General features: G+C 51.0%; 1 protein-coding gene across 4 annotated transcripts; it reads left to right on the forward strand.

Moving 5' to 3' along the window:
- Window positions 1-23,203, forward strand: USB1 (U6 snRNA biogenesis phosphodiesterase 1). 4 transcript variants are annotated; one of them, XR_005835604.1, is made up of 8 exons: window positions 1-191; window positions 1,063-1,229; window positions 3,011-3,194; window positions 9,391-9,444; window positions 10,375-10,480; window positions 11,692-11,775; window positions 17,120-17,232; window positions 22,313-23,203. XR_005835604.1 is itself a non-coding variant. In XM_040633377.1 (7 exons), the coding sequence occupies exons 1-6, from the start codon at window positions 82-84 to the stop codon at window positions 11,809-11,811; spliced, it is 741 nt and encodes a 246-aa protein (XP_040489311.1). In that variant the 5' UTR covers window positions 1-81; the 3' UTR covers window positions 11,812-11,836; window positions 17,120-17,231. The 4 variants fall into 4 exon arrangements, 3 of the variants coding, with proteins under 3 accessions (XP_040489311.1, XP_040489310.1, XP_040489309.1); XM_040633377.1 differs by lacking the exon at window positions 22,313-23,203 and having other exon boundaries at window positions 11,692-11,836; window positions 17,120-17,231; XM_040633376.1 differs by lacking the exons at window positions 17,120-17,232; window positions 22,313-23,203 and adding an exon at window positions 12,787-13,873 and having other exon boundaries at window positions 11,692-11,836.
- The last annotated feature ends 321 nt before the right edge of the window (window positions 23,204-23,524 follow it).

Below are 23,524 nucleotides of genomic sequence, written 5' to 3' on the forward strand. Positions count from 1 at the left end.
CCCCGGGAGGGCACTTCCGGCGCAGCGGAATTCCGGGTGCGATCGCTCGCGGATACGACCTGCTGTCGTGAAGGAGGCCCCATGAGTGCGGCGCCCCTGGTGGGCTACAGCAGCAGCGGCTCGGAGGATGAGGATGAGGCAGAGGCCGAGGCCGGGGCCCAGGCGCGGCCAGGGGCTGGAGGCTGCCGGCGGTAAGGAGAGAGATCTTTCTGGGGAGGGTGCTGGTTCGCGCGACACCCCGACGGAATCCGAGCGTCTGGGGGGAAAGGGGCGATGGCGCGGGGCGGCTCGCCAGGGAAGGAAGAGGGGCACAGCAGGAAAGGAGCGTCCGGAGGACACCCCTGGACACAAACCCCGAGGGCCCCCACCTGGCTAGGCCAAGGTTAGAAGGCAGGAAACGTGGGCTCGGGTCCAGCCTCCAGCGCTGGCCGCCGGGATCTCCTGGCGCGCACCACAGCACCACCCTAGGTCTGTTTCCACATTTCAGAGTGTTTTCATTCATCCAGTAAATACTGATGGAGAGCCCGCTCTGCGCCAGGCTCAGAGCTGGAACGCTCGAAAGTGAACGAAACGGTCGAAGTCTGACTTCGTGGAGCTTCAGTTCTCCAGTGCCACGCCTGGTGCTTTGAAGAGAGCCTTTCAAGCAGTAGTATCTCTGTTGATCTCAAAATAGCTGTATCAGGTAGAAATACACTTTACAGATGAGGAGACTGAGGCCCACAGAGTATACATGACTTGCTCAAGACCCCAGAGCTAGGAAGCGCTACTCCAGTTCAGGCTTGTCCACTGTTAAGGGAATGTGATCTCTGAACCACACACTCCTGCCTGCCCAGTTGTTTCCCATGCTCCCAGCTAAAGTCGGCCTCCTTGGGCTGTTGGGAGACCCCAGTGAGACAGTACTGGGGAAAGAGCTTTGTGGTTATCTAGAAGCTGCCTCCAGCACCTGGTGGGAAATCGATGCGCACAGTCACCCTGGATAAGGGGTTATGACTTTTGTTGTAGGTACAGAGGTAGAGAATGCCAGGAGGCTAAGTGTGCTCGTTTTCTTTTTCTCTCTTGCAGTGCGCAGAGCCCCCTTCCCAGCCAGAGGTTGCCAGTACCTGACAGTGTGCTGCACATGTTCCTAGACACCGAGGAGGAGCCTGAGGATGACAGGGAAAAACATGGGGGCCGGGTGCGCACCTTCCCCCATGAGCGGGGCAACTGGGCCACCCATGTCTATGTGCCATGTGAGTAACTAAAGGGCAAGTGGCTGAGACTGATAGGTGCTTCTTGATGGGAGGAAGCTGGCCCCAACCAGGAGGAACAAGCCAGAAACCTCTGACGTGGATGGACTTAGCAGAGAGAGAACGAGTTTCAAGAATTGGGGAATTTTTCTGTAAACTTTTTTTCAGTTTAGAGTTCATTGACTGAAATTTTTCTTTCTTTTTTTTTTTTTTTTTTTAATTAACCCTGGGTATAATGTTTTCCCACTCATGAGGAGGTGACCAAGAGAGGGTCTAGGGCGGAATGTCAAGGCCATCCCAGAATGCAGCCACAGCTGGCAGTTTATTTCTAAGGGGGCCTGGGTGTGCTGGGGCAGGTCCCCCTCCTGCCCCTACCAGCCTGCATGAGTGAATGGCAGGCAAAAAATGCCCAGGCTTCGGAGTCAGACCTCACTTCACTACCCACTACTCTGGGCACCCTTTAGTAAGTTACTGGACTTCCGAGAGCATGTTTTCTTATCTCTAAAATGGAGATTATGGAAATCCGTATCTCCTAGGACTTTTGTGAAGATTAAATCAGATCATTTTTGTCAGGCTCTTAACACAATACACAGGGTAGGTGGTGGCTCTTAGTATTTTGTGTTAGATCAGGTCAACTCTTAGAACCTCCATTTCCCCACCCACAGAATGAGAACGATTCTCTACACTGCCCACTCACCAGGGCACTGGAACAAACTAGCACACTGGGTGTGAGCAGACTGTTACCCATGCAGCTCCAGTCCCACATTTGGTTAAAAAAGAAGAGGATGTGAACATACAGTGGTGGTCATTGTACTGTTCTTCGTCTCTGTGAAAAATTAGGAGCATTCTAAACGTTTATCCGGAGAGCCTAGAAGTCTAATAGGAGACTGATCAAGGAAATGCTATTTGTGATTGTGGATTTCTGTGGAGCTGTGATCATGCGCTTGCCCTCTGCACTGAGAGGAAGACAATCCAACATGTAGTGTTACATGAAAAAAGCCAATGGAAGAACAGTTTGAATGGTACACTGTCATCTTTTCAACAAATAAGATGTGCACTAGGAAATGCGCTGAGAAGAGGCTGGGGGGGTAGGCATCCGACTGTAACAGTCTTGAGCTCCAGGGTAGTGGCCCGGAAAGTGGGGTGTGTGCCTCCTGGGGGAGAGGTCAAGGTGATCCATCCGGAAGAAAAGGATTAGAACTTCTTTATATATATCTTATTATCTCATCTTTTTAAAGTTTCTGTTCTTGGGCCGCCTGGCTGGCTCAGTCAGAAGAGCGTATGGGTCGATCTCGGAGTTGTGAGTTCGAGCCCCACATTGGGTGTGGAGATTACTAAAAAATAAATAAACTTTAAATAAATAAAGTAAAATTTTTGTTCTGAGAGTGTACATTTTACAATGGACAGACTTTTGTAACGTGCTGCACATTTGTAATTTATAAATAAATACACGTTTATTGCAGGTATATGTGCGAGTTTGTTTGACCAATGGCCCGGGTGACCACAACAGTTTGGAGACCGCTGCTCTCAAGTGCTAGGATTTCAGGGGGCCCTGCTTTCTCCTTGGCATAGTTCCTTTTTTTACTTGAATTCTTTACAATGAGCGTATGTGTGTTACTTCTATAACCATAAAATCATATTAAAATACATAGAGCTAGTCTGCTCTCGAAGTGATTTTCCCAAATCCAGAGTAACGAAAACCTTTCTCTGCCTTCTGGGATTCTTCATTCGGCCACATGGCCCTGGCTAAGCGTATGGCCTGCCCTATCCACTCTTCCCTCCAGATGAAACCGGGGAGGAGTTCCTGGGCCTGCTGGACGTGTTGCTGCCCCACGCCCAGACATACGTGCCCCGGCTGGTGCAGATGGAGGCGTTCCACCTCAGCCTGTCCCAGAGCGTGGTGCTGCGGCATCACTGGATCCTTCCCTTCGTGCAGGCTCTGAAAGACCGCGTGGCCTCCTTCCAGCGGTGAGTGCCCGGTGCTTCCTCGGCCTCTCCTCTCCCCTCTTCTTCTCTCCTCGGCTCCTCTTCCTGTCCTGAGCTACTGTGGGGGTGTATGTGTGGGGTGTGCTACCCCAGCCAGCAGGCCAGACCTAAGGTTAGAACACTGAATATCTCCTGGAGCCACCTGCCACATACCCCATCTTGTGTGACTTTGGACAGGCCATAGAAGCTCTGGAAGCCTCGACTCCTTACCTGTGGGCAGGTCATGGGAGCAGTGGTAGCTGCCTCCAGGGGGACCTAGGAGAGTGAAACGAGGTCATGCGGGCCTCGGCGTGGTGCTTGGCGAAGGATGGGAACTGTCTCTGGTTTGATCTGCCAGCCTAAAACTTTTCCTTCCTCAACTTTGCGTATCTCTTCTTCCTACCAGAGTGCCTTTCCTCCTACACTTGGCCAGACAGAAGCCCTGCTCCTTCCTTGAGGCTCTCTGATTTGGTATCTCCCACAGAGTTCCTCAATCCCGGGGAATCATCCCATGCTGGGGCAGTGTATACCCTCGTGCTCATTTTGTTCATATCCAGTCCTTCCGGTCCGTCTCCCCTTTGGAGCCAAGCGCCTGCAAACCCAGGAATGCGACTTCTCTCTGAATACCCCACTTCTCCAGGTGCTTTGCTGACTATAGGCATCAAATGGATGTTCACTGAATGACTGAGCAGGAGGAGAGAGGTATCCTCTGAGTGTTGGTTCCAAAAGGAGCCTAAGAATCCGTCCAGGTGGTGGTTTTATTTGCAGAGCCCTTGCTTCAAATGAGGTGTTACCCAAAAGCCTGGATGTGTTGATGTGTAGGAGAAAAACAGAAGTCTAGTGCAGCCCCACTCCCACAGTGCAGGAGGCCTCAGGCCCAGGAATTCCATAGATGCACTCCACCCAGTAGGGAACTGCCCATTCGGTTCAACCTCTTCTGACGGCCAGAGGAGGAAAGGATTTGTTCCAATTCAGTCAGCCAGGGAATCGGGACCAAAACTTATCTCTCCACCTCAGTCCCCACCCGCCCCTCCCCTCCCATTTTTTTTTTTTTTTTAATCAACATTACCAGGTTTACTGAGCAATATGTATGTTAGTCAGGACTTCCTTGGTCACAGGCACCCGAAATTCAACCCAAAGTGGCTTAAACTGAGGGGGAATTCATAGGCTGGTATGACTAAAAAGTTCAGAAGTCAGGCTGGCTTCATGCCTGAGTGGATTGGGGTGACCAGAAAATGGCAGCTGACTCTCACCATCTCTTAGCTCTGCCCCTCCCTGTGTGGGCTTCCTTCTCACAAAGGCAGAGAAGGCCATTGGCAACTTGGGGGTGCCAGTCCACCAGCCTGGGAAGCCAGCCCTCTTTTCTAATAGCTTCAGCAAAAGTCACAGGAACGACTTTGATTGGTCTGACTTGGCTAATGTGTTCTCCGTCTGTGAGTCCAGTTAGCAAAACCCTTTCCCCTTCTATGTGAGGCTGTTTCAGCTACCTGCTTCCAGCTCCGTTCTCTGGGGGAAGGTGGAATGTCCGCCATGTCTGGGGCCACGTGACTTCAGTACCACACTGCATGCATCTGGGCTGCAAAGACCGTGAGGGAGCAAAACCTCTGGGAAGCCACGGCTTGGGGATCCTCTGCCTTCAGTGGGTCTTCGACTGGACAAGTCCCTTACTGGGACCTCTGGAAACTTCACCCCCGGGCCATTACTAGAGATACGGGTCCCTGGGGAGCACAGACGTAGCTCATCCTCTTCTCCCTCTGAGACTGGAGAACAGCTCCTAGGTCACCAAGCTGGCTCCCCCTGACTCTCCCCTGCTGGTGCATGGTGTTTCCTCCCCTGTGTCCTGGAGAAAGCCGGACTGGGTGGCCTCTTCAGGTTTGTCTGGTTGAGCCTATGACCAAGAGTGGGCAGCGCACCTTCGATCTGTCACTGCAACTGAGGGAGTGCTATGTTCTGACTGGCCAGGAGCCCCGGGGCAGCGGGGTAGAGAGCCCTCCCTCAGCACAAAATGGGAGAGCGGCCCTCCAATACGAGATTCCTGGGAGGAGGGGGGTTGGCTGGTGTCTTAGGGTTCTGTGAAGTCTGGAGTAGTGGCTACTTCCTGCTCACTGGGTCTGATCCACAGTGCCACCTTCAATGTCATGGGCCAGTGTAACGTCTTGTGTAAGCAAAAGGCGATGAGACCCTGCGAAATAAGTGACGGCGTAGAGCCGGAGATGATCTGCCTAAGAGGCGGGGCCGTGAAGGGGTGTTGCTGGCCTTGCCGGCTGAAAGCACGCTGACCCTGGCCTCGTGGACGGGGCTGGAGAAAAACGTATTTGCCAGATCAGTAGCCACATGCCAGGAACCAGGGGGCATGTTGATTTGCTCGAGCAATAAGACCGCATCTGCATCACCAGCTGCAAGTGCAGTCGCCACTCAGTTAAGCCTATTCTAACCTGCTGTCGTTCTCCAAGATCGTCTGGTTTCCACACGGGCCAGATACAGTGCAGTGGAGGTGGGGGGACCCCCATCCCCGCACCTTTCAAGTCCTTGGTGGTGACACTGATCTGTGCCATCCCTCCAGGGATGGAGTATTGTTTCTGATTCACTACTTTCCTAAGTAGAAGCAGTTCCGGTAGCTTCCAATTGGCTGTCCTACCACAATCACCCTCGCTCCACGGGTCAGGGAACCGATGTGGGGATTCTGCCCGCTGCTTAGTGTGTGTTCCAATTATGCATTCAGAACTGGAGGAAATAACCACAGGGTTAGGGGCCCACTGAGACAGACCTGAGCTGAAACTCCATTGGTCACCTGGCTTCCATGAGCCCCCACCTGACTAGAGGGTGACAGTGACGTTTTGGTCTCCTGGAATTAGTTCAGAGCCAGTGTCCCGTGGTTTCCAAAAGGCCTGATTATTTCCTTTTCTCTAATGCACCATTACCCCGGCAAAAGGCCGTAGGTCCCTTTTGAGAAGGCTAGGGAAAAGATGAACTCTAAAACTTTAGTAGTGTACCAGGGTCCTTCCTCAAGGGGACCCACCGTCCCCTTCATTCAAAGGGTCTTAGGTCCATAAACTGGCTCAAGTCTGGAAATTGAGGGTCCATGACTTTCTTTTTATGATTCGAGTTAGACTTTGTTCACTCGGCCTAGAACGTTTCTGCTTGTACAGATGAAGTAAGAGTTTAGTAGGCTTCCTGTCTCACTTCTGGGAACACCACGACAATTAGCCAGTGCACTAGGCCTGCCCAAGACCCTGCCGTCTACCATGGTAACTACACCCACCTGTCAGCTCGGGTGTTCCCAGCCCCCTCACTGGAGCCACCTGTTGGTCCACGTTTCAGGCAACGAACCCAGCAAACTGTGAGATCCCCTTCCTAACTCCCCAAGCTGCAACATTCACGCTGGATCTCTGCTTAGTGAGCCCGTATCAGGAAATTCGGCCTGATCCAACAATACGATGCTTGCACCATTATCGCAGACCTTTAATATCCATTCCCACACACGTTCCCTGGATTTCTGCTCATGCAGATTAGAAAACTCGGGTAGCACTTTGGAGTATGGCACATCTCCTCACGAGTCACGCTTTGAACCTCACCTTTAGGGCTCTGCTGGGACTTCAGTTATAGGTCTAGAAGCAAACAGGGTAGGCTCAGTCGGTTAAGTGTGTCTGCCTTTGTCTCAGGTCATGATTCCAGGGTGTCTCTGCTCAGCCGGGAGCCTGCTTCTCCCTCTCACTCTGCCCTTCCTCCCTGCTTGTACACATTCTCTCTCTGTCAAAAAAAAAAAAAAATCTTTAAAAAAAGATGTTAAAAAAAAACAAACACAGCTTTAAAAAAAACAGAAGCAAAGAGAGGTTGGGGGGGTGGGTCCTGAAGAGACTCGCCGTCCTGCAGGGTAACGCCTCAGGGGAGGCCATTACCCGGCCCTCCAACAGTGCCAGGTGACTCCCCTCGGATGGAGGTGGCCAGGCCCAAACCACTGTTGGTGGGGGAGCCACTTTCACTGGGAAAGAAACCTTGTGAGAATTTAGGGGCTCAGTGCCCCAGCCTCGTCGGGGTTTCCCACGAGTCCCCATTCCAAAGGATCCCCGTCTTTCTCAGGCAGTGTACTTAACTTGAATTGTAGCACCCGGCACAGCTAGGAGGTCAGCTGGTGTAATTCAGCCGATCACAGGATGCGGTTCTGCCTTTGAGTTTTTGCGGTTACAGCCCTGAGGCTACAGGACAGGAGGGTCTAACCTCAGGGCACACCTAGAGGCTCCTAGGTCCTCAGTGCTTCTTGAGTTGGGAATTCGAACGCCCGAGCTCACCTTTTTCTTTTACCACTTTGTCCGTTGACATTAGGAGCAACCAACCAACCAATGTTACTATGTTCCATAGTTTCCCCCAAATTGTTTGAAAGTATACAGTCGCTTAGCTCCTTCGAATAAATGGTTGACTGGGATTATGCAGTGCAGATATCGTAGACGTCTCTATAATTGGTTCCCACGTGGACTACCAGCGCTCTCTTTACTACTAGAAATAGAGTCAGCAGTGTCTTTGAATCTAATCAGATTAGAGAGCCAATTCCAGAAGCCCCAGAACCAATTCAGAAAACTCAACCTTAAATCCTGGTTTAGAACCACTCTCAGTACCAAAAATCTGTTGGGGTTCTCTAGAGAAACAGAACCAATAGGATAGAGACAGAGACAGAGATACAGAGAGATTTATTATAGGAATTGGCTCACACAGTTACGGAAGTTGAGAAATCCTACAATCTGTCATCCGCAAGCTGGGGAACCAGGAAAGCCAGTGGTATCATTCAGTCTGAGTCCAAAAGCCTGAGAATCAGAGGTGGAGGGGGCGGGGGAGCTGGGGGAGGGGGAGATGACTGATGGTGTAAGTCCCGGTACAGCCTAAAAGCCTAAGGACGAGGAAAGTCAACATCCAGTGTCCAAGGGCAGGAGAAGATGAATGTCACCGCTCAAGCAGAGTAGGAGCACCAGTCTGCCCTTCCTCTGCCTCTTTGTTCTGTCCAGGCCCTCAATGGATTGAGTGATGCCCACCCACATTGGGGAGGGCCGTTTGCTTTATTCGTTCACCAATTCAAATGCTAATCTTTTCCAGAAACATCCTCACAAACGCACCCAGAGATAATGTTTTACCAGCCCTTTCGGGATCCTTCAGCCCAGTCAAGTTGACGCATAAAATTAACCCTCACGGTTGGGCACAAACCTCCAATGTCCACTTCAGGATGTTTGTCAGGTCCCTAGCAGAGCTCCGTGTAAACTCCACGCTTAACCAAGCTCCTGCTGGTTCTGTCATGCCTTAACATTTTCCCCAAATGGGATGCATTAGGAGGCTGAAGGCTGATGGGGAAGCCAAAAGTTCATGGAGTCTGAGCCCCTGGACAAGCTGTGAGATTCTGCCCGGCGTGCTGGGGTGTGGTGTCCTGTCATATGGAACCTTGGCCCGAGGCCATCATTGATCCTTAACTGCAATGGAATTTGCCAAGTTGGTCCACAAGTAGCCCCCCCTGCCCCCCGCCTGAGATCTCCTAGTGTCTCAGAGAACATAGCCAGAACCAGTCAGAATGAAGGCATTTACCTGAAGGAACTTGATGGGCCCTGTGTAACTGATCTGAGGGATGGGTGGGTAGTGAGTGGGCAGGTGTTTCTGCCCCATTTCCACACCCACAAAGACCCACTTTCCCTCATTAAAGCATCATAGGTGACAGCAAGGGTTTTGGAATCAGACAGACTGAGGTTAAGATTGTGGCTCACCGAATTCAACTTCACCTCACCTCAGCTTCTGTGTCTGTAAAATGGGCATAGTTCTAGTGCCCGCATCACAGAGTCACGTGAGGATTCCCTCAGCTCAGCCCCTGGCACATGGGAATTGTTCATCTGTTATCACCTCCTCGATGAATAAGACTTTCTCAGTTCCCATCAATAAAATTGAAATAGTCTCAAATTGTTCATTGGAATGAATTGCTGTTAATAAAATTTTTGCTAGCATCTGAATGAAGCTGTATGTTACTTCAACTGGGTGATTATGTAAGGCCCTGTCCAGCGCTAATATTTTAGGGTTCAGTTATACCACCTGTACAATAGGGTAACAAAATGAAGTGTGCAATGAGTTACCTGTATTTTCAAAGTCCTCCCTTTTAACATAGACTTTTGGGGATTTTTTTTTCTTATTATTCTTCCTGAAATGTGGTCTTTTCTCTTCTAAATTCCAGATTCTTCTTTACTGCCAACCGGGTAAAGATTTATACCAATCAAGAGAAAACCAGGTGGGTCTCCCCGTCTGCCCCCGCCTGCTTCCAGAAGATTCTTTGGAGTAAAGACTGAAAGGGTGCTTTGCTTCTGGCCTTGTCTGCCCCAGTTTTTTCTTTGTTTGTGTTTTAACCAACTCTGTGACTACAAAAGCAGCTGTTCCCAAATCTGAACCTTTCATTAAGAAAAATAACTAGAGGAACGTGGGGGGAGGGAGGCAGAGGTAGAGAAAAACATCTTGGTAAAGTGAACAAAAGCCTGCCACTGGAAGAAAACATGGACCCCTGCCCAGCTCCGTCCCCAGCTGAATGTCTAGCTCATACCATCACCTCCGTGACCTCTCATTTCCACGCCGTCACATGCCTGCCCTTGATACGTCCATCCCTGGGCAGCCATGAGATGCAAAAGAGCCCAGCATGTTCCAGAAGTGGTGGAGTGGGTTGAAGCTGAGAGGTGAAGGATTAAAGATAGTGACAGTAGGCAAGTCATCTAATAAGTTTCACTGAGACCAGGAGGGTGTCTGGCTGAAGAGGGTTTTTAAAGATGAGAGAGCATGCCTGAGAGCTGAGGGGAGGGTAGCTGGTGCCCGAGATCCCCATCCCCAAGAGAAACGGTCCAGACTCGGGAGCGATGTGACGCTGGAGAGCAGGGCCGCAGAAGCTTGGGGGTTGTAGACACGTGGCAGGGGCAGATGAAGGAGTTCCTCAAGGGCCTTGAGCCCGCGGGAAGGAGGAGAGATGTGTGGTTAGAACTGGGGAAGGAAGGTTTAGGGACAGAGGAAAGAGCCAGCTCAGAGAGTGGGCAAGCAAGGCAACCAGGAGAGGGGGCAAGAACCCACGGCCGACCTGCTTCCTGTCTCCTCCCCCGCCCCCAGCGTGGATGGCGTAGGTTCGCACGGGCTGCAGCTCATGCCCCTGTTGTCTCCACTTCTGCCTTCCCTCCCCCAGGACCTTTGTTGGGCTCGAGGTCACCTCCGGGCACGCCCAGTTCCTGGACCTGGTCTCGGAGGTAGACAGAGTCATGGAGGAATTTGACCTCACCACTTTCTACCAGGTAACAAGCAGCCTCTTCCTCTCTGCTGGCCGGCCTAAAAGTGGAGTCAGACCATCCTCGAAGCAGCCCTTGTTAGAGGCAAACTGAAGAGCCCTCCAGAACTTGCCCCCATGAAGGACACACGTGTCCAGGAGAGAGAGGGGAGTAGAGGGGCCTCGTGGTGTAGTCAGGTGCAGTCCATCAGAAGTCTGACGCTTCATAGAAATCTCTTGTTTTATCTTCAGTTTGCACAACATTTACCCATTCTGCTCCGTATGGATCCATGTTCATCTCTTTTTAAGAAGTAGTAGTTCGCTCAAATTGTTTTTAGTGAACCTTCCTGCACCTCGCCCCACCCCATGCCCTCCAAGGGTATCTGACTCCAAACCGAGTATCAGGTCCTTAAAGGGCCCTTGGTTTTGCTTGTTGTGTTCTTTTTAAAACCTTGCTGAGGCATAGGAGTATGAGTTTCAGTGGAGATTATTACTCATAATTTTAGACATTTTGGTTTTTGTTCATTTCATCTTAGAAAGTATGTCATCTATTGAAATGTTCTAGATCAGAAAATAGAGTTGTAGCCTGCGTTCTCATCCACGTCCCAGATTTAATGAGTGTGTAAGGGAAAGCCTCTGGAAGCGGGACTTCATCAGCTGAGACCGCCGTAACAAAATACCCAAGATGGAGTGCTTTAAACAACAGAAATTTCTTTTCTCGCAATTCTGGAGCCTAGAAGTTCAAGATCAAGGTGTCATCATGGTCCGTTTCTGGTGCAGACTCTCTTCCTGACTTGCGGACAGTGGTCTTCTCACTGTGTCCTCACACGGTGGAAAGAGAGGAAGCCAGCTTTCTGCCGTTTCTTATACAGGCATGAATCCCACCATGAGGGCCCCACTTTGATAAGCTCATCTAAACCTAATCATCTCCCAGAGGCCCCATCTCCAAATACCACTGCATTGGGAGTTGAGGCTTCAACATAGGCATTTGGCAGGTTCGGGGGGGAGTGGTGGTTTACAGACAAAATTCAGTCCATAGCCAGGGTCAACCCGGAGCTATTTTATCTGTCTGCGGAGGGTGCTTGGGATCAACACTGATCAGCACTGAGGGTCTAGTCTGTCATGGAGCAGGCCAGGGCTCCAACAGGAATACCGTGACAATGGTCAGAGACCCTCTGTCACGTCTGGACCTGCCAAGGCATCCAGGTAACCGCCTGCTTCCCTGATGTTCCCCCGCAGGACCCTTCATTCCACGTCAGTCTGGCCTGGTGTGTGGGTGACGCGCGTCTCCAGCTAGAAGGACGGTGCCTGCGGGAACTACAGGTGAATTCGGAGTGTGGGAGCACAGAGGGTGCCTAGGGCCAGGAGTGACAGCCGCGTGTTGGTGAGTGGGAGGGTTGGCAGCAGGCCCTGAGAATTATGCGTGCAAACCAGAATCTGGGGGAGGAGACCCCCATCACTTACCTTGCTCAAAGGGCAGTCCCATGGCTACAACTCCCGGGAGCTTATTAGCAATCCAGACTCTGGCTCCAACCCAGACCTAAGAAATCAGAATTGCATTTTAACAAGATCTCTAGGGATTTGCGTGCACGTTAAAATTTGAGGAGCACTCCCCTACACCACTGATCTGAGAGAATGCTGTAGGCCTCTCCTGAAGTCCTAGCCCCTCGAGCAGAGGTCAAAGGCTCAGGTGCCTACCAGGGCCCGACAGGTGTTGGAAATGAGTGAAACGTGCCAGGCGTAAGGCCTGTAGCCTTCCTGTTCTGATAAGTGGGCGAGACGTCTTACTTTCCCGTCAGTGCCTTCGGAGGACCTGCTGCTCCTCCACCGCTGGGAGAGGAGACAGCGGGGAATGCTGCCGTGTAGGAATGTGGGCCTAGTGTCGCTAGCACTTCTGTTTTTCAAGGGAGACCAGAAATCCAGATTTTTATGTGCAATTTCTCATTTTCAAATGTTGGCACTAATGTGTATTTTTTTTAAAACATGTTGCAAGCCAAGCAATCGTGTGCAGGCAGGATAGACCCCCTGGGCCATCAGCAAGCAGCCACTTCTGCTCTTGGCCTAATCATGCTATGGGGGCACAGAGCCCTGGTTTCGGGCTCCAGCGGACCCGATCCCCAACCCAGTTTTATCGGGTTCTGAGCATCCATTTCCTCCTCTGCAAAGTTGGGATGCTAGGACCCACCTCACCAGATTGCAGAGCTGATGAGACAAGACACCTAAGCGCACGGTGCCTCACCCCTGAAGGGTTTGAGTAGGCTGGTCTGGTTCGCCGTGCCCTCTGGGTCCCTGATTCCCCTAATGCGACTGTCCTTTCTCGGCTCCCGGTGGAAGAACATTGTGGATGAGTTTGAAGACCCGGAGATGGTACTGCGTGCGCTCGTCGAGCAGGTCCGCTGCAAGTCTGGGAACAAATTCTTCTCTTTGCCTTTGAAATGAGCACCAGAGACCCTGGTCCCAGGCCCCTCTGCAGGCCAGGCGTAGATGGAGAAGCCTGCTCCAAGCTGTGGGGAGGCCTGGTCTGGAGGGCAGCCACTGCCCGGTGTCCCTGGGGGCTGGTTCGCTCCTGGCCAGTTTGGGTTGCAGGTCCGGCCCTGCTGTGTGTGGTTGTTGTCAGGAATCGCCAGTAGAGGGCAGCCTGGGCTTCCTAGTTTGAGGTCTGTGGTCTGTGGTCTGTGGTCCTGCCAGGCACAAAAGAAAGTCAGGGTCACCTGGTGAGCCCACCCAACTCAGCCGGCACCCCCACTGTGGCCCCTCCAACGAATGGCCTCTCCCCCACACCCTTCCCCCACCAGCTGTCTGCATTTGGAGGCCATTGGCCTCCATCAGGGTTCTTAAAACCCTCAGGCCCTGGCTCTCCCCCACTCGTGCTGGACATACAGTGCTTTAATGGGTCTGTCACCCTTCCTCCCTGAAGCACGTCACTTTAGTTGTTTATTTTTGGTCCCCCACCCCCCGCGCCCCCGTGCCAGCAGAGGCCATCTCAGGGCCAAGGTGCAGAGCGCTCATTCGCGTTTCAGCATCAGTTTGCTCCAGCCCTGCCTCCCACTCGCCCCCGCCAGGTGCCTGGGGAGCCGCAGCAGATGTTTTATTCTGGCCTGGCTGGTGGCTCTGAGCCCCGCCTGCAATGCTCTGTGACCTCTGGCTTCTCATCGGCTTTCCCAAAGAGGCGGAGGGGCAAGGCCTTCCCCCCAGTTCTCTGCGCTGTCTCTAGCCGCCTGTCGCAGGCTGCGGGCATTCTGAGGGGAGCTCGGAGGAAGGGCCAGGGGGTGCCCAGGGCTTTTATTTTCCGTCAGGCCTTCACCAGAGCAAAAGACCAGTGCTCTCCCCTTGTCATCTGCATCTCTGGTGATAGAGAAAGAGATATTTTTATGTTATAGTTTTCAATTATGTTCCAATAAAAATTGAATTGTTAATATTGGATTTTGTCTGGGACTGCTTCTGTTTAGCTAGGTGACAGGATGACTGTCCTCGGCACACACCTTCTCCCGTGTGCCTCGGTGCCTCTTGGGAGTCCCCGTTATGGCTTCTGAGGTGGCCGTGAGAGGCACTGATGGTGCCTCAGTAAACTGACGGTGGGGTAACCCGGCCCGCCAGGCCTGCACCCAGACAAGTGGCACAGACCACCTCTAGCCCAGGGCGGGGCCTGTGGGGGGGCACCCTGACTCCTCAACGGTGTAAGCACAGACATTCAGACCTGATGGTGCTGTAACATGTTCAGAGCTCTTTCTAGAACCATCTCATCTGTCCTCCCAGTCAGCCCCCCGAAAAGTAAACCGGGGAGGAATGAGTATTGAACTTGTGCAGAAGAACAGCTTAAATGCCTTATCTCTGGTCCACCCTGACCTCAGTGCTGCCCTGGGGCTCCTGGTCAGGACAGCTTTCTCCCGCCTCACCCCAGGCCTGAGGAAAGGGGACGTGTCGTCGCTCTGGCTCCCACTCTGCCTCCTGCTCCTCTGCACTCTCTGAGGCAGGCCCCCAATCACTGCCCAAAGACAGGAAATCACGTTCTGTGCCTGGTTCCCCAACTGCACTGCACTGATCTGCTGATGCAACTCCAGCCGGGCAGTCAGTTCTTATGGATTTTGAGGTCACACTGGAAAGGGAGAGGAAGCCTGGCCTCCTTCCTGGCATGCAAGGAACACAGCAAGTGTGCTGTGCAGCCAGCACGTAGGGCCGCCAGCTCTGTGTCAAATGCTTACAGCGAGGGGGCAGGCAGGGCTTGTGGAGAAGCAGCCCCGTCCCCACTTTGCACTTCTCACACTGGGAAGTGCAAGCAAGGTCACCCAATATTCTGCAGGTTCCAACCTCAGCATGGAAGCCAGCCTCCACCAAGGCCGGCTTCGTAGGCTCAGACCACCCGATTTTCCTCATCGGGGCACTGGCTCTTCCCAGGAGGGCACCACCACCATTAACGAACCCAGGAGGACTGGCTGGGCCAGTCCCAGGGGAGGATGTGGCCCGGATGGAATTACAGTGCGGCAACTTTAAGAAATGGGCCAAGATCAATAAGGGGCTCTTCAGTGGGGAATGGCAGGTGGTGATAGAGGAAGGAAGCTGGAGAGTCGCTGAGGGGGGAGGGTGGGCAGGCTGGGCCGCAGGAGGCTGGGCGGCAGGGCCTTGGCGGGAGCCCAGAGGTGGAGTGTGCCTCTGGAGCCGGGAGCTGGAGCCGCCCGCTCCCCAGCGCTCCGCTGACAGTGCAGAAGTAGCTGGGGCTCTTCCATAAGAGGAGATGTGATCCGAAGACAGAAGACAAGACCAGCACAGGCTGGGGTCCACCCCTTGGCAGGCTTGGCTCGGAATAGAGAGGTGCTCCTGATGCGGGTTTTATCACACTAAAGAGAGCGCAAAATCAACACATCTGGCCTGGGTGTCCTCAGATGTTCCCTGCCCGGCAGGGAAGTGATCTTCGAGGCCTCCTTGGCCCCTTTCCACCTGGCACTCTTGGCTCTCTCTGCACACGCCTCTCCAGACCACCCCAGCTTTGTTTCCAAGGAAGAGGGAAATTACCTCGGCTTGTTTGTTTATTTCTTGTCTTGGTACCAGGAGCCTGAGGGGCCCTCCAGGGTGGGGTGGGGGTTGGCCGGCAAGGATGGGGGTGGGGGCCCTGGGCCTGGTTCCAATCCACAGCGCCTGGCCTTCACAAGGGACCTCGGCCCCTACCTGAGCCAGAACCCTCCTTTTACCAATGAAGAGACAAACCAGAAGAGGGGAAACAACTTGCTCCAGATTGCCCAGTAAATCAGTGCTGAGGCAGCCCCCCGCCCCCAGACCTGGCTTCTAATCCCCACCTGTTTGTACAACCCCTCAAAACACCTCAGGGGCTCAGAGTAAATTTGGCCTATGAAACCACACATCTGCGTTTTGATTCCAAAAGGCTCCAAGAAAACAAGAGGGGCGGGGTGGGGGGAGGTTCTAAATGAAATGATATTAGCAAAATGTGGGTAAGTTTTAATGCTGGGTGACGGAAGCCTCGGGCCCCCTCAAGCCTTGGGTGCTGGCCAGACCCCGCAGAGCTACTGACTCCTGTGATGGATGGGTGTACAAACCCACCTGGGAGCCCAGAGGAGCCTGCTGGGGCCAGAACCCAAATACTGGGAGCTTCAAGTTTGGGTCACAGGGATGCCTCCTCTTTAAATAGGATTTACCCCAGGAGAGGAACCTCCAACAGAGAGAAAGTAATTACCAAGCTGACCACAGGCCTCTAAGAGCATTACTCACGGTTCCTGGGTCCCTCTCTTGACTAAAAACCTCCTGAAGTCAAACTCTTTTGTTAATTTATTTTTTATTTTTTTAAGATTTTTTTAAAAGTAATCTCTACACCCAACGTGGGGCTTAAACTAACCCTGAGTCCCATGCTCTACCAACTGAGCCAGCCAGGCACCCCTCAAATACTTTTTAAATTGACTGACAATAAATATCGTGAAAGATTGCAATGCATTCAGTTAAACCAAGACAACCCTGTCGTCCATTTCCAACAACCACTATACATTTCACAGTAAAAAATTTAGAAATCTACCACGCTTACCATGGTGAGCATAGTATATGTAAAGAATTGTTGAATCACTGTGTCGTACACCAGAAGATAATAATAACACTCTGCTGTCAACTATTCTTTGATTTTTAAAAAAAAATTAGAAATCTATTTCTCAAGTGAGGGGTCCCACAGGTAAGGTAGTAGAAATGGATAAAATTGTCCCAACCGTTTCCCTGAAGAACCAAGGTCCTTCTGGGTACTTGCTGCTAGAATCTAGTTTTAGCAAGAAACCTGCTTAATCAGTTTAGCGAGAAATCCCCGCCCCCGATAATCTGATCAAACTTCGCATCCCCACTACCTCCTAGGTGATACCCGATCGCCCTGGCCTGCCTCAATCAGAGCCCACCCCAGACTTAACGTCTCCTTTTAGGGATTTCCCATCCACCAATGCCCTCCTCACCCCCACCCAGCTCCTTGGCTAGAAATTCCCCCATGTTCTGGTTTTATTGGGAATTGAGCCCAGGTCTATACTGGAGTCTCTTCCCCTATTGCAAAAGTTTTTTTTTTTTTTTTTTTTTTTTTCGGTAAAATCTATCCTCACTGCTTTAACTTCTCTCCGACTCTGTTTCTCCTTAACGGTTTTTGGTGTCGTGACCTGGATCTGAACTGGAACCACCATCGGACTCACAGACGGGACAACCAGGCTTTGTGGTGTGCACCTGGAGTCTGTGCGCTGGCTTGGATGTCCCATGATAATCCGACTCCGGAGCCCACTGCGCTGAATAAACGTCCCCTGGAACACGGTGAGGACAAATTTCGATTCTTAAGGATTCTGACTATACTTTAGAAGCTGGGTCAGAGTCAGTCCCGGGTAAACAGAGGCTAGGTGGGTCCTAGGCTTTTCTGATTGGAAGAGGCTAGTCTCTGTAAGGAACAGAGGCTGGGTTAGAATCCCAGGTATTTTTGTTCCTAAGTGTAAAGGTACCGTTAGTTAAGAACATGGGAGCTTTACCGCCGACTGAAAGCTCTCCTCAAACTCCTGCTGACTATATCCTTCTATGGCCAAGTGCTGTCCACTTTCTTTCTCATTAGCAAAACTTCACTAAAAACTCTCTTTACAGTGGGCCCTCTGGGGGGCTCTTGGGATATGCCCAAATTAGTCCACCTAAGGGGAGCCCTCAGGCAAAAGGAACAAAATTCTCTGAGGCACAATGTTCTGCTTTGTTCACTTGGTATGAAGAAGCCAAAAAACAACTAAATGATTCACACCTCATTCAAACTACAGAAGTTCTTTAGCAATATCTTCAGAGAATCTGCTCTGATCCAGTAAATCCCCAGAACCCATCACAGCGCCCCATTTTCCCCTCGCAGTTCTCCTTCATATCAATCCCTCTCTCCCAAAATGTCCTTCACCAACACCACGCCCAGCCCCTCAACTCCCATCTCTTGCAGATGAGGCCCAGGGTGTGACCCCTACCCGTTCTCAAGCCAGGCTGATGGAAGAGACACCATTTAAACCTTGGTGTCAGTCAGAATTAACATCGTTGAGGACTTTCCTGACTCCCGAAAGAAAAGGAAAAGATTTATTGGTTACTTTAGGATTGTTCTGGGAGCATGGTCTCCAGATTCCCTGTTTAGATCAACTTCTCCACCTATGGTTTGGCCTTGGGGATGCCTCCCTTCGGTTTGGAAAGGCCAAAGGAGCACCATACCTGCAGACCCTCAAGGGTATCAGACTACCCCTAACTCCCATTAGAAAATGAGGGAAGTAAGAAAAAAAATGACTAGAAGTCATCCCTCAGGTCTCTCTCGCCAAAATTGATTGGTCACGTATTCAAAATTATAAACAAAGATGAAATGTGATGGTCACCATCAATTAGAGATAACAGGAAGAGGCTCTCGGGACTGGAACTCACCCTTCAAACAGCCACAGCTTTGGAAATGGTCTCAGACCGGAGCTCCCTGACACATTCCAGAGAAATAATATTAACTGGCAAAATGCAGACATGTCTAAGCGCCAGACATTAGCCTGGCGTTACGAAGATGGTGTTTCAAAACCATTGGGAATACAGAATGCAAGCTGATGGCATTGCAGTTAGAACAGCTAGGAAGACCTGAGAACTTTCATCTATGGCAAATTCCAAAATCATGGTCTTCATTGATCTAGACACTCGCTGAAATGGTTAAGAAAGAAGGATGCTGGGCTTGGGAGTGCCAGGCCTCAAGAGGAGGGAGAAAACCTGAGTCCCGTCCTCACCAGAAAATTCTTGACTCTCCTCCTGGGAAGTAAGTGTCCAGTGCCCTCAATTGCCACCAAACTCACAAGGGGAAATAACCCTACATGTTCAAGGGCACCCCACCATGCTCTTGCTGACACCAGGGTAACACGTTCTACCCTTAACCCCACCTTGTTTCCTGCCGCCCTTCCTCAAATCGCCGAACTTTACCGGTGCTGAGTTTTGATCATTTACCTCGTGATCTGCCTGCCCGTGTCTCCACCCCTTAATATTTCCATGGGACCTCCTGAGGCTCTGCACAACTTCCTTGCCAGTTCTGCCAACCCGGAAGCCTGTTCGGAGGGAATGTTCTCATGAGTAGGAGATAAGAGTTCATCATGCCCTGGAAAGACCCCTTCTACAGGTCCCTGACTCCTCCCCTTCACGTCTACCTCCCTCAACGGCTCTGTCTGACTTCCCTGGGGTCCTCTGACCCCTTCAACTAACACCTCCTCACTGAATATTTAAATCAACTATCAGACAGGATTCCCTCTTCTTTATGGACCAAGAAAAACTCCACTGATACGGATGCATATAGATACAGAATCCCCTATGGTAGAAATAGATGTTTCTGTGCCCCTCCCCAGGTTTCCTCAGGATCATTTAAAGCCAGAAGGATTTGAGGGGCCCCACCTGATAATCCAAGGTTTATCGGACAAAAAACTTCTAATCCCCACTTCTAATCCATGCAATATGCCCATTTTGGCCACTAAAAAAACCAAATGGGCAAAAACATCAGCCCCAGATCTGAGAATCTGTCAATAAGATTGTTAAGTCCAGATTTGCCTTGGCACCTAACCCTAACACTATCCTGTCTGCCACTCCTTCCAACCCCCAGTACCTCACGGTCCTCGGTTTGTGTTCTGCCTTGTGTAGAATTTCTCTTCATAGGGAATCCCAAGACGTGTTCTCCTCACCTGGGATAGCCATCAATATACCTGCACTGCCGTCCCCCAGGCTTCACTGAGGCCCCTACGACGCACCTCCCACACACCCTAAATGCCAGTCTGAGGGACTTAAACGTCTCAGGGGACTCCACTTTAATCCCATACGTAGATGACCTCCTTCTATGTTCCGACAGTTATGACACTCCTCCTGGACACTGACTACCTTCCGAGGGCATTAGCAAGAAAGGGCCACAAAGTGGCCAGAGACAAAAATTCAGCTATGCTCTCTGTGTCTGATTTTTGGGTCACGTACTTCAGCTGCACATGAAACTATCTTCACAGACCAAGGCTCCCCTATTTGACATGTTCCTCTCCCTGAAAGAAGATGACAACCGATAGGTATTTGGGGTCTTGGAGGATATTGTAGGATATGGATAGACCTATGTTCTCTCTGTGGCCTCACCCCTCTGTGCCATGACTAAGGAGGCATCCCTAGACCCGGGAGTCGGGGGCCCCAAGATCTCAAAGATGCTTTTGAGAATCTTAAGGGCTCTCTCTGCACTTTCACTTCCCATCCTTAGACTGACCAGTTACTTCCTGCCTTTTTCTTTGTGCATGAACACAAGGGTCACGCTCTCAGAGTGTTATCCCAGAAGCATAATGGTCACCAAAGATCTCAGCCCCGTGGCTAAGGCATAATCCCCCTTGCCCGTGAGCCATGGCTACAACCACCAAACTTGTCCCAGCTGCCTCCGATTTAGCTTTAGGTCATCTGCTTGACATACGTGTTCCTCCGCTGCACAGACCCTATTGCTTGATGAAAACACATAGTACTTTTCTGCATCTTGACTCACGTCTCATGAAATCTGACTCTCTCCCTCTCACATCGCCGTATGTCACCGTCAAAACCCTGCCACCTGGCTTCCCTTACCCACTAATGGGATGCCCCACCATTGTGTCCTTAACCACGATCCTGTCCTAGGCTAGATTCATCAGAACCCCCCACCCTTCACTGCCCCCCCCCCCCCACACACACTGACCTCACTCTTCCTTTCAATGGCTCCTACCTCTGGAAGGAGGATGGAGCCTTCTAGGCCAGATATGCCATCACTGATCAACGTAAACCTCTAGAATATCGAGCCCTGCCAAATGTCAAATCAGCCCTGGCTGCCGAGTTAATTGCTTTTACTTGGGCTTGCATTAAGAGCAGAAGGAATAAAGGTTAACATATACACTGATAGCTGCTATGCCTTTGGGGTAGAATGTGACTTGGGTACGTAAAACGAGAGGATCCTTGACAGCAACCAGTCCCCCAGTCAAAAATAGACCCCAAATCGCAGAACTTTTAGAGGCACTGTTATTATCCCAGTAGATTACTATGGTAAAAACTGAGGGACACAGCACAAAAAATTCAGACTCGACCTAAAGAAACAGATTGACTGAAAAGTATGCTATATCAGCAGCCTCCTCTGTGCCCAGCCCAGAAATCCAAGCAGTTTCCAAGCCTTGGGACTATGCCCTTGCATCCTGCTTTGAGGGCCTAGGCCCCTGGTGGGATTATTCACCTTCCCTTGAGAGACAGAGAGCACTATTTTAGGACAACTCCTCAGGAAATCATAGTCATAATCATGGCCCGATGGTAGCTGCAGACTGAGAAAGAACCGGATGGGGAAAGCTGGATATTTAAGCCATTGGGATGGACTTTGGAAACACCAAGATGGCTGCTCCACAGTCCCCAAGTTCATCTCTTGAGTCATGTGTGGTTTACGCAACACGACTCACATGGGAGAGGACAAAATGCAGGATATAGTAGACAAATGGTAGTTTGGACTCTTTGGCTTTTATTTGGATCAAGCAGTTGCCCCTAGCCTCAACGGCCAGAAACATAAGCCTGGGAAAACCACAAAGGTGCAGCAAGGAAGGAAAGCAGCTCCCCCTCCACCATTTTAGCCCAGGTAATTACCCCCTTCGAGAAAACCCCGCACCTATTCCAATCTCTCCTCACAAGGGTCACGTCTTTTCCATTATAATTTTACCACAGGCCTTTTTCTGAGAATGAGCATTTATTGATACACTTATCTAACCAGCACTAAATGCAACATAAAAGCCCCAAGCCACTGCAGGGTTCCCTGGAGATCCCTCACAGGAATGAAAATGTCCCCACAGGCGGCACCTCCTACCTCGCTTCTCAGACCCCGCCCAACCACACAGAAACCACCTCCAGACACGGCTTTTCCCCATCCTCACAATTAGCATTCTTTGGTTATCCTCAGCCACCAGATGGTTATTTCTATGACCCCTGGCAAATTCCCAATGGTTCTGACTTTGTCTGGGGAACCCACGCTTCTTGGCTCTTCCCTGCCAACGGGACCAGCTCTTGCTACCTCGTCAATCTTACCAAATCTCTTCATCTGACTCTATCTCCTGCAATCTTCTTGCGTTCTTAAATTATCTCTGAAACAACCACCCCCTCCCTCAGGGTCACTCAAATCTCCCTATAAGAACAAAAGGTATCCGTGACATCCCAGAGTCTCCTGCAGGTGATCTCCGTTCTTGGGAAGGTGAGGTAGAAAAAAAAGCCACAGAACTGGGCCTGTGTTCCATCCAGGACCTTGAGACTTTTGGGGGGAAAGTTTGCCACTTTTTGGGGTACCATCCCTAGGAATCCAATCTATCAAGAAGTTAGATTCTATAACAGAATCATCTATTCATTGCTGAAGCCATTCACCTCGTCCCTGGATAATATCACCATGGGCCTCGAATCAGTGACTGGCCAACTACAAGAAACCCAGCGAGCCATTCTCCATCACTTCAGAGCCCTCTATATGACCCTGGGTACAGAAGGGGGCACTTGCCCAGTGGTCAGAAGTAACTACTGCATCTTCAACCCCAACAATCTACCGGACATCTTTGCCATACCCAGGAAGGTTCCAGAGGTGACTGAAGAAATGTTTCACTGCCATTCTAACTCACACCACCAAGGAAGGACAACAGGTCCCAGGACTTTTGGTAGCCCTCTGAAGGTCTGTGAAGTTGGGGACACATATTGGTTCCATCTCTAGTGTTCATCTACTTATCTTCAAGGTATTCCTCTCTTAAAGGTCTTGTGTGTCGTACAGCAATTATCTACTGTCACCAAGGTTCTAAACGATTAAAAGGCGACCACATAGGGAATGGACTTATGTTGTTCGGAGGGAAGAAAATTTCTTTTCTTCACTTGAGCAAGGGGGGAGACTGGCAAAGATTCTTTGCTTGACCAAACTTTAGTCAGGATCCCCTGAAACTTCCTAAGGAGGCCCTGCTGTGTACTTCCTTCTAGAATCCAGTTTAGCAAGAATCCTGCTAAATCAGTTTATCCAGAATTTCCCACCCTGAGATCTTATCACGCTAGGCATCCCTACTAGCCCCCCCAACAGGTGATATCTGATCTCCTTGGTCCACCTTAGGTCAGAACCCACCCTTCCCACCCTACCTCCCACCTCCATTCCACTTGCTTCTTGGCTGTAAATCACCCCTGTTCAGGTGCTATTTGGAATTGGGTCCAGTTCTATACTGGAATCTCTCTTCCCCTACTGCAACAGTGTTTTTTAATAAAATCTATCCTTGCCAGTTTAACTTCTGTTTTTCTTTCTCAGTGGTCTTTTTCTTTACCTCCAGGTCTCTGAACAGGCCATTTCCAAGCTCAGCTGGATTTCTGCCCATATCCGGGAGGTCAGTTGGGCTGGGCCACCCCAGGGTTTACTCTAGAGAAACCCGCCCTCAGGTAGGAAAGTTCCCATTCCCGGTGCTGGGAAGTGGCAGAGAGGAGGGAAGGTCTCCACCCTGCTGCTCTCCCCACCAGGTCATCACCTCATGACCCTGGAGCCAGTCTGTGGGGCCAGCACTGCCCTTGATCTGGAATCGTAGCCTCTGTGGACTTTAGACCAAGGCCC

The sequence above is a fragment of the Ursus maritimus genome, unplaced genomic scaffold (assembly GCF_017311325.1).
Source record: "Ursus maritimus isolate PB19 unplaced genomic scaffold, ASM1731132v1 scaffold_19, whole genome shotgun sequence".
Lineage (NCBI taxonomy): Eukaryota > Metazoa > Chordata > Mammalia > Carnivora > Ursidae > Ursus > Ursus maritimus.